This window comes from Podarcis cretensis, assembly GCF_951804945.1.
Source record: "Podarcis cretensis genome assembly, chromosome: 10".
NCBI lineage: Eukaryota > Metazoa > Chordata > Lepidosauria > Squamata > Lacertidae > Podarcis > Podarcis cretensis.
This window is the reverse complement of record NC_137179.1, coordinates 74222788-74238422: the sequence shown is the minus strand read 5'-3', so window position 1 is coordinate 74238422 and position 15635 is coordinate 74222788. Positions and strand designations below refer to the sequence as shown.

At 40.5% G+C, this 15635-nt stretch overlaps 1 protein-coding gene and 1 long non-coding RNA gene across 6 annotated transcripts in view; one reads left to right on the top strand and one right to left on the bottom strand.

Moving 5' to 3' along the window:
* CACNA2D1 (calcium voltage-gated channel auxiliary subunit alpha2delta 1) overlaps positions 1 to 15635 on the top strand; it is a 404289-nt gene that overhangs the window by 215405 nt on the left and 173249 nt on the right. For all 5 annotated transcript variants that reach the window (XM_079993561.1, XM_079993559.1, XM_079993562.1 and 2 more), the window contains exon 6: positions 12819 to 12948. In XM_079993561.1, coding sequence (XP_079849687.1) covers positions 12819 to 12948 — 130 coding nt within the window. The remainder of the gene's footprint in view (positions 1 to 12818; positions 12949 to 15635) is intronic.
* LOC307225697 lies at positions 3880 to 12367 on the bottom strand. Its single transcript, XR_013843140.1, has 4 exons — positions 12268 to 12367; positions 5917 to 6051; positions 4985 to 5025; positions 3880 to 4008 (listed from the first exon to the last, which is right to left on the bottom strand). It is a non-coding gene; the product is annotated as an uncharacterized lncRNA (long non-coding RNA).

The window sequence follows — 15635 nt, the reverse complement described above, 5'->3', positions numbered from 1 at the left end:
GGCTGTTGTGAGTTGTTTCTTCTGTACTCTAGGTTTCTGGTTTTTGTTTTTGTTTTAAAAAAGAAAATTCAATAATATTCAAGTCTGATGGACTTACTGCAGATCCTGCTTGGTTTGTCTCGTTCGCTCTTCCTGCCTTTATGCTAACAGAGATATCTCAAACTTGTAACAAACCCAGAGGCAGCACTTTCCATCTGATTGACCCGGCCTTTTGACCTCTGCTTACTAAGGACGCCAAATGAATACTATATAACAATTGTTTGCTAGACTGAATCAGGAAAACAAGTTCAGTTGTAGTTGTCTAGAAGCAGGCCTAGCCTTGCCATTATTTAATCCTAAAATCCTCTGGGTGTGGATGACTTCAAGCAATACTCCATTCAGAGCACCTCCACACTCAGAAATAAAACTTACGGTGAGGCCTTTTCTGTGGTGGCACCCTCACTGCTCCATGTTCGTCCCAGGTATGTTTGCATAGCCAAGGCCCTGGTTTCGTTTAGGAAGTGGCTTTGCTTTTGTTGTTCTTAGTAAATGTTTCTAACTTTTTCTTAAGTGAGGGCCTTTATGGCTGATTAAAATATTATATGTTGCCCCGATTCTTATAGACAAACCACGTTTGTGTGTGTGTGTGTGTGTGTGTGCACCTTTCAGCCTGTCAAGAACTGCTTTCAGGCGAGTGTCCCTTAGACGTCTCCTGTACCTTCAGCTCTCCTCCTTCACTATAGTAATGATCTGACCATGAAATGAATGTGCAGAAAGTGTTTGTTTGTTTGTTTGTTGCCTTTGTATCCCTCTTTTCTGCGAAGTGCCTTTAGCAGTGGAGCTGGTGGCCTGAGCTCCTTGGCCTGAGCTTCTTTGCTTTTGCCTTCCCTCAGGGCACACAGGACTTAAGTAGGTCCAGGGAAGCTGGTGCAGTGGTGAGGGAGCTGTGCTCCCTGACCTTGGGTAGGATGACAAATTTCTGCTCTCACTGAACTATCCTGAGAGCAAAGCAGCTCCTTTTCCTGAGCTTCTTTCTTCCCAAGTCCCTGTTTGGAAATTAATAAGGTGGCATTCATCCTTCCTAGATATTGATTTGGAAGAGAAAGGCTGTCCCTGAATCAGGATCCTTCCCTTTGAACCCTCTTACTAAGTTTTCCAATGGCCCTCTCTTGCAGGCAGTCCTGTCTCATTATTTGAGAATTATGCTTTTAGGCAAAGCATCTCCATAGTGTAGCATATAGGAGATACAGTATATACTTTGTTTTCTAACACATTGATGTGCATATATTGATGCTGCACAATATGCTTGACTGGTGTTCTCAGCACCAGGGATGTTCTTGTCTGTTTGACATATGGCTGTCTGCATAATTTACTTCCGTTGGCAGATGTAAGAGCCAGCCCTGCTGTGCCGCTGTTCAGTCTCCCTACGCTGCCCAAGAAAAGTTACAGCGTTCTTTAGCTACCCAAAATTGCCTGTCCTCTCTTAACCCAGTTCACTGTGCCTCTCTGCCTCCTGTTTCATAACCCTTTTCCTTCTACTCTGTTTATTGTCACCTCCGACTCTGAGATTAAGAGTCTCATGCTTTACCAAATGAACTATCCAGTTACACGCTTGTATACAATTTTTCCCAATGCACACAATGGTTCAAAACAAATTTCCTCAAACATAATGCAGTTTTGTGCACACTTTACCTAAGTATGTGCACTTCGGTATGCATTACTTGACTGGAGAGCTACATTGCAAAATCCAGTGAAGTGTGAATTTCAAGGGCTATCTGTGTTTTAGTTCTTGTGTTGTTTCAGAAAGTGCAGACTGGGATGGTTTGCCTGTAAATGTGGCCGGAACTTACTTTCTCCACCATCTCTGCTCTGAACTTGGAGTATGCCAAAGAAACGATGCTTGCAAGTTGCATCCACTTGGTAATGGAGAAGAAGTGATTTGTCAACACCCATCATTTGACTTTGTCCTAGGCCAAATCCACATGCACACAGAATCCTCTTGCTCCACTGACTTGCAGCCAGGCTGGGTTTAACTTCTCTCGTTCAAAAATTAATGAATTAGTCTTGCCCTGAAGACAGACTTACGCATAGAGCAGGGACTCCTGCCTTCACTGCTGTCTTCTGTTTTTCACACACACCCCTACACCACCCTTAGCCACAGGCTCAGATCACACCAGGGAGCACACTGCTACGTTTTGTTGCAAGGCCCCGGTTGTTTTAAATAATAGCTAACCCTGCCCTGTGGCAAACTGCTAACTAGCTCTGTGAAGGCCATAAATCCTGTGGGGCATAAGCTACACAGCCTGCCTTATATTTAAATAACAATATCCAGGCCCACCAGTGCTGGATTAATAGTGAGTGTGCAGATTTTGTATGCGCATGGCCTCATTATTTTGTGCTTTATCTCTAGGTGGCCATTTTTAAAGGCTTTCCTTAATGTTCATCTGTCTCAACAGGAGACATACTCAAACCTACTGTTTTTGTTATTTGCTGTTGTCCTTCTAAAAAAATCTACTGCAGGCTGCATCATTCTAGATTGTGATGTAGAAATTATAGAACCGAGTTGTGTTAGGATTTATTTTTTTGGGTGGGTGTCTCATACAGTCCTATAATGTGTGCATTATTTAGACTCCTGCTTCACGTTTATGTCATCCTCAATTGCTGTACCCACTGTACTGCTTGTTATGTGATAGCTTAGGGCACTGATAGCCTGAACATTCAGGAACATACTACTGAATTCCTAATATAGTTTTATCACCCTTTTTGTGCCTGCCTTATGCAGCTGGCAAAGAGTGGGGAGTGATCCCACATGGTCCCCTTATTTCTACTTGTGACTTTATTATTCCTTTCTGTGAAAGGTGCAATATCCTGAGAGGCTTGGGGCAGATTTTTAAAATACCTGTGGCTTGCCTGATTTACTTCCAGGGGGCCATGTCATGTTTACTGTCTACCTTGTTGCTCCTTTTTGTTTACCATTTAGCTTAACTTCACCCCCTCCCTACCCACCCCCCTCCACACACACCCTGAACAGCTATTGTCGGCTGAGAGCTTTCAGCATCCCATTTGCTCTTATTCATTAAGGCTTAATTGGGAACAGTCAACCACATCTCCTGGCAAGGGCTACATCCCCTAATTGACACAAGTGATTTATTAGAAAAGAGAATTCCCTTCAGAAAGCCCCTGCGCTGGAAAGCAGCCGTGACTGATAGAGCAGTGCTGTTTGCGCAGATGTTAATCGTTTGCTAATAGTAAGAGTGATGGCCTATTGCTCCTTGTTTTTTGTTTTTACTGCAGCACAACGTCTGTGTCTTTGCATGTGGGAAAGCAAATCAGAGAGCTAACCATGTGCCAAACATGAGCTGGCACCTATCACTTTAGAAGCGCCACTATCAAGGCCTGATCCCAGCAACATGGCTCATCAAATTGTCCACTTAGTATCTCACACGTCAGGGAGAGCACATCAGGCCACATCAGGAACTCTAACACCCCTGGATATTCTGAGGGTTTTTGAAAATAGTATCCATAGCTTAAAAGGCACTTTGGGGCAATTTAAACCTGAATATATTGTAGGCTTTTTCCTTTATCCTTTAAAAACCCTTTTCTCTCTCATCATTGAAGCCTGAAATGAGTTCTTTGCATCCTGCCTGCCACTATCATCACCACTGAGGGATGAAATGGGCAGTGGCAACATGACTCATTTCAGATGACCATCAGAAGAACTAGTATGTATCTTTAAGAGTTGATGCCTGAGTTTACTTTTCGTCATCTCCCCTCCTCATCCCCCTTTCCTTTTGTGTCATTTTTTTATTGGTTGTCCACATGTATATGTACATGAGTCCATGTGAGAGTTTTCTGCTGAAGAACAAGGTGTCAACACTTTAAATAAATAAGAAGGTCCTTGCAGGCTCAGACCATGGATGAGTGTAGACCAACATCCTGTTTGCAAAAGTCACCTGTCAGATGTTTCCAGAAGTTCCAGAATTGGCTCATGAAATCTTAAACTAGTTATGCAATCAGAAAATCCAGCAGCTTAAAAGAATGAGAGAGTATTTATTTGTTTATTAAATTTATATACCACCCATTCAACAAAGTTCTCTTGACAATTTAAATAAAATAAAAAATACAATTTACAGTAAAACCCTTCAAGCAAAACAAAAAACAACAACCCCAGAAAGCAGAAATCTCAGCAACTAAAAACAGCATAAAGCACCAAGTTCTCACTGAGTGCAAACCCTGAAACATCGATAGACTGTAAATGAAAGGTCTTGGAGAATAGGAAGAGCTTCAGCAAATGGCCATAAAGAAGGTGCCAGGTGAGCCTCTCTCAGCAGTGCATTATAGGGACACCACCACTGAAAAGACCCTCTCACTTCATTTGGTAGAGAAACCTGGAGTGCAATTGAAGGGCTGATGTTTTCCTTGGTCAGTGTGCCAGATCTCATAGTTTCCTTTGCTATATTAGAACAGCTGGAGTATAAATTATGATGTGTTTATACTGGAAACATAACCTGCATCAATGAGCTACCCTCCTATCTTTCAAACTACTTACTAAAACATCAGGTAGCACTATAGTGAGCTTCCTTTTTCCTGGCTGAAATTTCAGCTTGCATTTTCCCATAATGCATTTGGGATGCCAGCATGAATCAATGCCATCCCCCTCAAAGAGAAGCAGATGAACTGACACTGAGTGAATGATTGACACTGCCCACTTGCAAAGCTAGTCTTTACAATATCATTCACTGAGAAATGAGCATCTTCCGCGCCCATCAAACATGTCGCCGAGTGGCGTATACGGTCGTTCCACTTACAGTGAAGCTTGATTTCTAATCAGTGGTTGGTAAATCGGCTGTTACCGGTGAAATTATAAATGATACCAAGGTATGAAGGAGCAGGTGTTTACATCCTTAGCTGTATTTGAATTGCAATGCACGATGACAAAACCGACCATCGTGTCCTAATCCTATTATTCAAATCTATGCAAGTTTTTTTTTCCATTCTAACCTACCATGAATATGTATCTTTGCCCAAGAACTGTCTCCTCTTCTCCTGAGCAAAAAACAAAATAAAAAAACCTTAATTTTCAGTCTTAAGGATAACACCACTTGTATCCTACAAAGATTTAAGGGGTTTATAAATTATAATACAAAGAATCCTTCCTTGAAGGCAAGCCTGTATTAGTGTGGTCCCAGAAGCATTCCCTTTGAAGGCTGTGTTTATGCCATGCTAAAAATCAACATTCAACCCTGAAGCTAGTGATTCATCATTTTAATAGAATACATCTTCCCTTTGAGAGCACTCTCATTTATATCAAAAAAAACTTGAGTGGAAGTGGCAAGAAGCAGTACACTGTAATTGTTTCTCTGGTAAATTAATTTAACTGAAATTGTGTTTCATTGTGGTGCTTTCAGTGAAAGGGGTTTTAGAAGAAATGGGCTCCTTCATTCTCTTTCTTCCCTGCACTAGAACGGAGGGTCCATGGACCCTTTGCTCAGTCCTAGGCTATGGTCCCAAACCTTTTAACTGCCTGCTAGCAATGACACAGGTAGCAGCACCCTTTGTACTTTCTAGTCCATCATCTTTGTAGACTGCCAGTATTTTAAACTCTGCTGCAAGAGCATTGCTCTTGGCTCATGCTAAATGCATTTCGGACAAGGGCCCCATGCCATTGTGACTGCATGGCTCTTAAACTCTAGGCAAGTCCTAGCTTTGTCAGCTTTGGCAAGGTTAAGTGGCACATAACCCAATTAAGACAGAATAGCAAGAATCTCCGCCCATATATATCAAAAGAACATAACCACTGAGCCTTTCTCGTGCTACTTATGTCATGAATTCTAGCTAAAATAGGTTCTACGTCAGCATTACAAACTAAAACAAATTTGCCTGCTGCATACAAAGCAAATACTGCAAGAAAACGCAGAAGTAGTTCTTGGTGGCTACCTGTCGGATCTGCAATTTCAGTTCCCTGGAAATTGGCCAATCTAGACATCTTCCAGCAAGACCCATTTATCAAAATTGGCTTCTGATAGTCATCATGGGTAGATAGTGTGATAAGGCAAGATGGGTGGAATGAGTCTGGAAGGGACACAAAGGCAGCTGAACTCCTGTAGATGTTTACTCAGAAGAAAATACTGCTGAATTCAATGACAGTCGCAGGTAATTTGTGTAGCATTGAAGCATTAATTTACTTCTGAGATCTCTAACATATTCATTCCATTCTCTTCAATTAGTTCTTTGGCTTTAAACCTTTCTTGCTGTACTGCTATATCTCATTATATTCTCTACTGTCATAAATAAATCTGCAGACAAGGTATCAGTCACATCTCTAGCCAATACACTAGTCTTGATTATGCATTTCTTTTACTGATGTTATTCAAGGCCACTCAGGCAGTAATTCTGTATCCACATGAAGTCTTCCCAACTCAGTAGTGAATATTAAGTAACCTGCAGTTTAAATGCAGAATTTTTTTTTGCCCATGCAGCTATGAAAGGTCAGTCCTGCTATTATGCCTTCTACTTGTCCCTCTGCAAATGGGTTTGCCTCTGTTATTGAGAGTTGTAATCCTGGAGTTTCTGCTAATTTTAGGATTTTGTCCATTGTTATGCTTTTTCCCATGTAAAAAGGCATTTCGTTTTATGGGGACTGTTTTAATCTGAGTAGTGTCAGTTTTCGTTATTCTTTTTAAAATGCGTCTCTTTCAGCAAGTTATGCTTGCTATCTATTGTTAACTTTTCATGGACTCTTACAAAATACTTTACAGAGCTGCCCTTTCAGCTGGAGAGTTGAACCATTCCTTTCATGCTTCGGCTCCGAGTGTGTACCCTGATAACTTGCTAGGATTGTCTTCAGCTTTAAAATATTTCTCCCTTTTGCCATTTTACACACTCCCAACATCTTGCTTTATATCTGAGTTTTAACAGAATCAATACTTTGTGTTATTTTTGCGATCTGCAGTTTTATTAAAGTAGAAACTGACAAGTAGTCATTCAGAAGTTAATTAGGACCTGCATCTTATCTGATATCATCACTTTTATCCCACTTCATTGTCACCAGAACCCAAAGCATTGAATTTTTTTATTTCTTTTTGTTTATAATGGAGGGAAATTATGCAGGGGAGATCATAAAAGATATAACAAATCCTATCTATGACTTAATGTTTGATAAATGTTTACATATTTTGTTGGAAGCCACTCAGAAAGCCTGGGGCACTCCAGTCAGATGAATGGGGTATAATGCCATCATAATGCCAAATTAATGCCAGATTAAAGTTAAATTTTCAGAGGTGCCTTTCAGTATTCTCTAGGCACCTTATAGAAAGCAATGTAGGTCATGCAAAATCAGGTGCCTCTGAAAGTTCTGAGTTTTCTTCATTCAGCACTATTACTCTGACTTTCCCCTTAAGATTTCATTACACTTCAGTTTGTGAAAGTTTACCTCTAGTGTAAATTCAAAAGAAACAGGGTTATTTTAAATCTGTATCTTGTTTCAGAATGAGTGGAATTCTGATAAGTGATCTGTCAATAGTATTTACACATGTGATGAATTTTCCCTGTTGTCTAAATAGTTTGGACTCCGCTCCATAAAATAATTAAAAGCACAGTGAGATCAGTTAAAATCTCACCTTTTTACCATTTCCTCTGCTTCTGTAATTTAGGGCTGAGTGTGAAACCTTATAGAGCTAGAACACCACCATCCACTTACTAGAAAGAGGTTTGCAGGCTTGCAGGAACAAAATACCCAAAGTGGCAGAACCCGCCAAATAGCCTACTGGCCATGAAATAGTGTGTGTGTGTGGGGGGGGGAATAGAAAACCTGGTTGAGGGGGATGTAATGGTGAATCACAAAATAAGGTGCAGTGAGCTGGCTGAATAGAAGTACTCCACAGAGCAACAACTTGGTACAAATACGAGTTGTTAGGCCAGTACTAATGAAGTGGCTTCACATATCCCTTTAACAAATTAATCCAGATATATTTCTTAATGCCTCTGTAATGATTTATGTGTATAGAAATACTACTGTCAGGAGATGTGTATTGTTACAAAAGTTGGGTGCCATCCCCACTCTCTGCAAGATTCCAGGGGGTTCTAGGCATTCACCCAAGATCTGTGCTCCTTTGGAGAACTGAGACACGGCAGAGACTGTTGTAGCTTTAAGAAATATGACTTATTCACCTATTTACACCTTCAGTCTGCAAGGAGGGAGTCCAGATCTTAAGGCTTGATCACTTCAAGAGAGGGGCTTGTCACCCCACAGCAGTGCAGCCCTGCAGTCCTACAGGCAGCCTGCCCAAGATGGACTCTAGTTTTTTCTTTCCCTTTCTTCTTCCCAGCACACCTTGCTCTCTATTCCTGTCACTTCGAACCCACATCCTGTCACCATGGCAACTTCTGTCTGCCCAGGCTCTCAGATGGGCCCCTGACCCCTTTTGTCATGTTACTACCTCTATTCCAGGTGAGGCCTTGGCTTGGAAAGGAATCTTAGCCTGTACTTTTCCACTGACCTCCAGTCAAAATCCTTCCATTAATTAATTCTTGGGGGGTGGGTATCTATCTATCTATCTATCTATCTATCTATCAATCTATATCTATCTATATCATCTATCTATCTATCATCTATCTATCATCTATCATCTATCTATCTATCTATCTATCTATCATCTATCTATATCATCTATCTATCATCTATCTATCATCTAATCATCTATCTATCTATCTATCTATCTATCTATCTATCTATCTATCTATCTATATCATCTATCTATCTATCTATCTATCTATCTATCTATCTATCTATATCATCTATCTATCTATCTATCTATCTATCTATCTATCTATCTATCTATCTCTATCATCTTGCAATAAGAATGAGAAAGGGAGGGAAGGGAGGGTTATTTCGCTTTGTCCTCTAGTGTTTGTTATACATTTTTTAAATTTTAAAAAACTGTTTCTAAAGGTTTATTTAAATCAGATTGTACAAATGCCTTCCTGTATTTTCAGTGCAGATGGTTTCAAAGAAAGAAGGAAAACCAGGCCTTCGTGCTTACATAGAGCTCTTTAGCCCAGGCTCATCCGTTCAGTTTTGGCACAGCCCTTGCCTCCAGCGCAGACTATTTGGCCCCTGGTGAGGAGTTAGCTGCCCATTTGCTTACAAAATCAGAACTCCTCCTGTAGGTTAGCCTTCGAGATGTACACTGACATCCTTCTGGTTAACTGAACTGAGTGAGGGTCATAGTTCTTTAAGATAATGCCCCAAAATGCGAACTGAAAAGAAATGGATGCTATCTGCTACCCAAGGCAGGGACAAATTGGTCAGGAGATTTATTTCAGAAAAGAGAGAGAGATTTTGCTGACTGTCAGTGGTAGGTAACAATGTAATTCAATAAGCGAAGGCCAAGTTTGAATAGATGGAAAATTAATCTTCGGGCCCTGTCTCCTGTGGGATTTTCCTGTGTCATTATTGATTGCATTTCAGCTCCTACCTCAGGAGAGAAATTGGTTGGAGATAGGTTTTAATTGTATTCAGAGCTGCCTTGGATTACTTTCATGTACAATATATGAGCTTCATTGTTTTGGGTGTGTTGCTTTTAAAAAAATGAAAAGGTTTGTGGAGATATGGAAAATGTAGCAAATACAGTTTAGGTTTTTGGTAAGAATAATAATTTTAGAGCCATTATTGTGTGACGGGTATATTATTGTGAGCATTCTCATGAGGTTTCCTGAAGTCAAAATAATTATTACACCATTTGAGCAATATCTTTACTGTGTGGTTTTAGTGATTTTTATTAATCACATGGTAAAGGTAGAGGCTTATTTCATTTATTTATTGGATGAGAAATTACTTTATCAAACAACATCACACCAGTGTGTACTTCATACAGTTGAGTTGTGCTTATTGTTTTCTGTTACCATTTTATTGGTTTTATTGTTGCACAAAATAATTTGTTTGTTTGAGAAGTGGATGCAGAAAACTCCATTATATCTCACAAATATATACCATATCCTAGCTATAGTTTTAATACACTTAAATATACCTTATTTACAGGTGAAGGAAAGCAACAGGAAAACTATAGGAACTGAAGAAGTACTTGGAAATACTTTTCACTGCCTGTGTTCCAGAGCAGTGTGTGTGTGTGTGTGTGTGTGTGTGTGTGTGTGTGCAGTTGATGATGTGCTGAAGTTTCATTAGTTCAGACCTTCCAAGTGTCCCTATTTTCCAGGGACAGTCTCGGATTTACAGAAGCCATTCCGGTTTCTGATTTGATCCTGGAATGTCCCTCTTTTCCTTAGGATGTCCCTATTTCATACGATAAATGTTGGAGGATATGTCAGTGTATAGTGCTTTCCTTCACCATAGTTGACAATGACAAAACCCACTCTCATGTGCAGTTGAGTAGCATTGTGCCACTCTAGAAGCATACACTAAAATGATATTGGAGATGTCAGCTGTCTGCAACATTTGTCAAAAGCACACACAACCCTGGTTTGCATGCCAATGAAAATCTTTCTGATATTCTGCATCCTAGCAGAATATCAAATTTGTTTACATGCCGCACATTTCAGACAATGCGATCTGGGTAGGAAGGTAAAGCCCAGCCACAGAAAGAAAGGTCCCATGAATTGTTTTGTGTGTCTTATGAAAGAACAGGGGTGGATACAATGGAGATGTGGATTTATTATGACAGTGGGTTGTTTAACATAGTATTAAGTATATACATTCAATGTGTGAAATGGCCCTAAAGCAGGGGTGGGGGTCCTGTGGCCCTCCAGCTGTTTTTGGACTACAAATCCCATCATGTGGCTGGGGCTGATGGGAATCAGAGTCCAACAAATATCTAAATGGACCATAAGTTCCCCATAGCTGCTCTAAAATGTGGTCAAGAGTAAGCAACCACATATGGTAGGCCACATGCTAAGAAATGTTCCTTAGTTGCTATTTTATAAAAGACAAAGAAGGGCATGTTACGGTTGGTAAATGGCTGCTTTCCTTCTGGATGCTACACAAAGGGAAATATAAGTTGATAGTTTTAAGTATTGCTCTTTGCATAGTTTAATGGGAGCATAGGTAGTGTTACTGTTGGTATTTATTTTGGGGAAACAAATGAGTGTGCAAGGATATTTATCAAAGGGATACATGTGTGACACATCATCTCACTTCAACAGTGGGAGTGTTTCTCACAAAATCCTCTCCGGCAAACTTGCAGGAAAACTCTGTGAGCTTCAGCCCCTCTCTTGTGCCTTTCTAGCAAAACATGAATTGTTGGTTTGACTGCACTCTCAATATCCTATAGGGTGCACCATTGCAGCAGCAGGAGGCTTTGCCTCAACCTACACATTTATTTTAATGTCTGAAAAGAAGGCACCACAGACCCTCAAAGTGTCCCTATTTTCCAGGGACGTCCCTGACTGAGCCGTCCAAGTTTTTTATTTAATCTCAGAATGTCCCACTTTTCCTTAGGATGTCCCTATTTTCATTGGAGAAATGTTGGAGGGTATGGAGTTATCCAACCCCCAAGCCATCTGAAGGCAATCTTGTGTAGGGAAGGTTTTCTTTAAAAAATGTTTAATGTTTTATTATGCTTTTATATATGTTGGAAGCTGCCTAGAGTGGCTGGGGCAACTCAGTAAGATGTGTGGGGTATAAATAGTAAAATTGTCACTATGGAATGGGAGGTCCCTATGTTCATCAGAGAAATGTTGGAGGGTATGGCATCATCTATCCTGAACACAGTTCGGTGACTAAGGTGGTGAAGTCCTGAGATTGTAGAAAGCCTGTACCACTTCTCAGACACCTTTTTTCAGGTGTGTGTGTGGGGAGATACAATTCTTTAATGCTCTTCCACACAGGCAATCTCACTCATTCAGTCTGCATCACTTCTCCCCATCCTGCCAGTTCTCAATTTGTAGCAGCATTGTGAGCAGAGAACAGTGATGGGTTGTTCTTCAGCCTTGTTGGTTTCTTTCTGTAGTATATGTGCAGAACAAATATGCACGGTTCTACGCATGCAACAGAATGAAGTCAGCTGGTTTGGCGTAGGGTTGCATAATTTATTTATTTATTTATTTATTTATTTATTTATTTATGTGCCCCACTCTTTGGCCTCCGAAAAAGGCTCCTGGGATGTTACTTACATGAAATCAAAACAAGGCGCTCCCTACCCACAGGCTTACATTCAGATAAATAAATAAACAAATACACAACACACAAGGAAAGAGGGACTAGGAGGGAAGAGGAAAGTAAAACTCAAAACTCAGGCACAAATTTCTAGACAGTTTTCCCTATTATTGACCAACCGGCATAGCTCAGAGGCAGGATGTTCCTGATGGAGCTGGACCGCCAGCAAAGCAGATCCAATGAGCCCTGTTTCCTGTCTCTCCCACTGAGGCAACCTGATAAAATGGCTGCCTCCCAGGGACAGTTGAGGGGAGAGGATGCATGATGGAGCTGGCCTGTCACAGCAGTGAACTCTGCTTCTCTGCTTTCTCAGTGCTGGGATAGACTATACCACTTTGCAGGTTCAGCTGGTGGATCACATTTTGAACGCTTGCATTTAAAAAGGGCATGCTCACAGAAATCTAGTATAGGTGGCTACCTTTCAACTTGCAAGGATCTTTTTACGCAGGAAAACGTTCAAAAATTGTATCCCTCACCGAAGTGACACATTGAGCGGGGTTAGACTAGCTGAGCCCCATGGTCCCTTCCCACCCTACAGTTCCACCAGTCTATGCTCCTAAGTGATGCTAATGAAATGCTTGTGGAGGTCCGCCCTTGGACCCCTCCATGTATTTGTGTGAATAATGTTTGCCGTATGCTTTAATATGTCCCTCCTTTTTTTCTGGAAAAGTCTGGAAGAAACGAGAGTGAAACTGGTAGTCAGAGAATCAAACCGGTGTTTGAGGAAGATCCCATCTTTGGTCGGCAAACATCCTACCAGAATGCAGCAGTCCACATACCTACGGATATATATGAAGGCTGTAAGTAGTGCATCAATTTCCAAAGTTCTATGCTCCTCATTCATGAAGGGTATATAGCCCTAATTTGTTTATGACTTGTGTATGAGTCTTTATTTGGGCTCTCCTCTCCCCTCGCCTCATGAGCTAACCCCATCTCACGTGTCAGGGATGAAGCCAGTGTGATGTGGCTTTTTTCCTGACTTCTTTCCGCAGGGCCTGCAAGACAGAGTTGTTCCACCAGGCCTTTGGTCAGGGCGCAGCCTGACTCCACCCTCTGGCAACCTGCACAGAATTTTGCTTAAAGGTTGCCATTAATTTGATTTTAATTAATTTTTATAATGAAATGTTTTTAGAATGTTGGATTATTTGATTGTTTGATTATTTGATTGTTGTTAGCCGCCCTGAGCCCGGCTTCGGCTGGGGAGGGCGGGATATAAATAAAATTTATTATTATTATTATTAATTTGATTAGCAGTGGTCTTCCTCAGGGATTCAGCATCCACACTGTGCAAGAGCAGCAGTAGTGACTATGGGGTAGGAAGCAGATGTAGAGCCTTGCAGGTAAAGCTGGTATTTAATGTTTATTCCTGGAGAGTTTGAAAGAGTATTTTTCACAAAATGGCAGTAGTGGAAATAATGGCACTGTGGCACAGAAGAATTGCCTGGTCTAATGTTAAAATACTTCTTCTAAAGTGTGTGAAAGGGACAGAAGCTGCCCTGTGTATCTGAAGGTACATGGAATCTACACCTCTCTGAAGAGCAGGATTGTGCTTTCCTGGATTCAGACACCTACCTTTCCCACCTTGCAAACCTGCTTTATGTTTACCCATTGTGCTACAGTTTCAGTGAGGTTTCCATGCATGAACTGAAACACATGGGCACGATCCACACTTCCTTTATTTTAGGCTTCTGGCAGATTGGATATTATGTGGACACAGGCAGGTGTCATATGGAGTTCTGGTCACGTGTTCCAGGAAGCTGTGCAAGATGCACAAGCCTACATTCCCCATTGTGGGAATGGAAGAAGGTGAGATTTAGCTTTGCTGTAATGAAGAGGGCAAAATTAGAAGGGGGAGTGGCCATTCCAGATTTAAATTTGCATTTGGTAGAGCATAAAACTCTTAATCTCAGAGCTGTGAGTTCAAGCTCCACGTTGGGAAAAAGATTCTTTCCAAGCTCCTGCTAACTAGGTGGTCCAAGGTAAAGCTTGTACCACTGTACGAAACAACATGTGGCCTCTTCCTGCAGCATTTTAAAAGCATGTTTACACTGTTAATGAAGAAAATAAAAGAGAGTAGCAGCATTCCCTGGGCCACCTCATAAGTAGTGCTTCATAATTCTTAAAAATATATATTTAATTTATGTTTTTCTTTGGTTTTTTATTTTATTTTCTTGAATCATCCTAAAAAATCCACAAGGGAAGAGGATGAATGGTAATCCATCCCCATGTGGGAAAAGGAACAGGATGCAGTTGGACAAATGTGCCCATCCCTACTTATAGGGATGGAACATGGAAATTTTGGGATAAATTTAGGAAAACGTTCTTTGCAGCCTAGTCAACTGTAGCTTCTCTTCATTCTGATCTGAGTTAAATAAAGAAGGGCAGACAAGATATTTTAATCAATGCGTCTTGTATATATAAAGATTGGGTGATAAAAGAGCAACAATAAATAGGCTTTCATCATGCTCAGCAGCACATTGGAGAAATAAATCCACCACTACTTACAAATAAGACGTTTTTTAATTAGGAATGATCCAATAAGATTATACAGTTTGAATGTATCTTAATTAATAACCTAAAGAAAGCATTGCTGATGCATATACGGTAAATAAAAACAGTTCAGCTTATTTATTTATTTACTTAGATAATTTATATCCCACACCTCCAACATAAGATTTATGTTCCCATGATGGCTAACAAGATGAATAAGGAACAAAAGTAAACTTTTAAATAATAATAAAAAGTTCAGACTAATACAGTAAATTAAAACAAGCATTATCAGTTGCCGCCAATTTAAATAGCTGGCAAAATTGAACTGAGTCAAGGAATGAGTACGTTAAGGTAAAGGTAAAGGGACCCCTGACCGTTAGGTCCAGTTGTGACCGACTCTGGGGTTGCGGCGCTCATCTCGCTTTACTGGTCGAGGGAGCCGGCATACAGCTTCCGGGTCATGTGGCCAGCATGGCTAAGCCGCTTGAGTACGTTAGCAGTTCTTAAAAGCTCATCATATTAGCAGTTTTCAAGTGTGGAAAAGTGGGCATTAAATTTACAATGAAATATCTCCAGGGGAAAATGGAGCACTTTTTTTTTTTTTTAAAAAAAGATAGAATGATGTCTTTATTGCATGAAAATATAAAAAATGCTTAAAATATTTATGTTGGAATTGTGGGGGAAAGAAAGAAGGTGATTTTGTCCACTGCTGTTGGACCTGTGAGAAGGTTAAAAACTATTGGAAGAAAATGTTAAGAAAGCTGTTGCTGTCACCCCGGAAGAAAGACCTTTAGAAAATCCTCAATGCATTGGTGTCCAAAGAAAGACAAAGAATGTTCTGCATGATAGAGCCAAAATCGTACTTGTGAAGTACTGAAAATACTTTGAAACACGCACATTAAGAGGATAAGATATAACATTATGGAACAGAACTGTGCAGGTTACAATAACATAGAAGCAGCACACAATGAAAATCTTTCTGAAGAAGGGTGTGGTT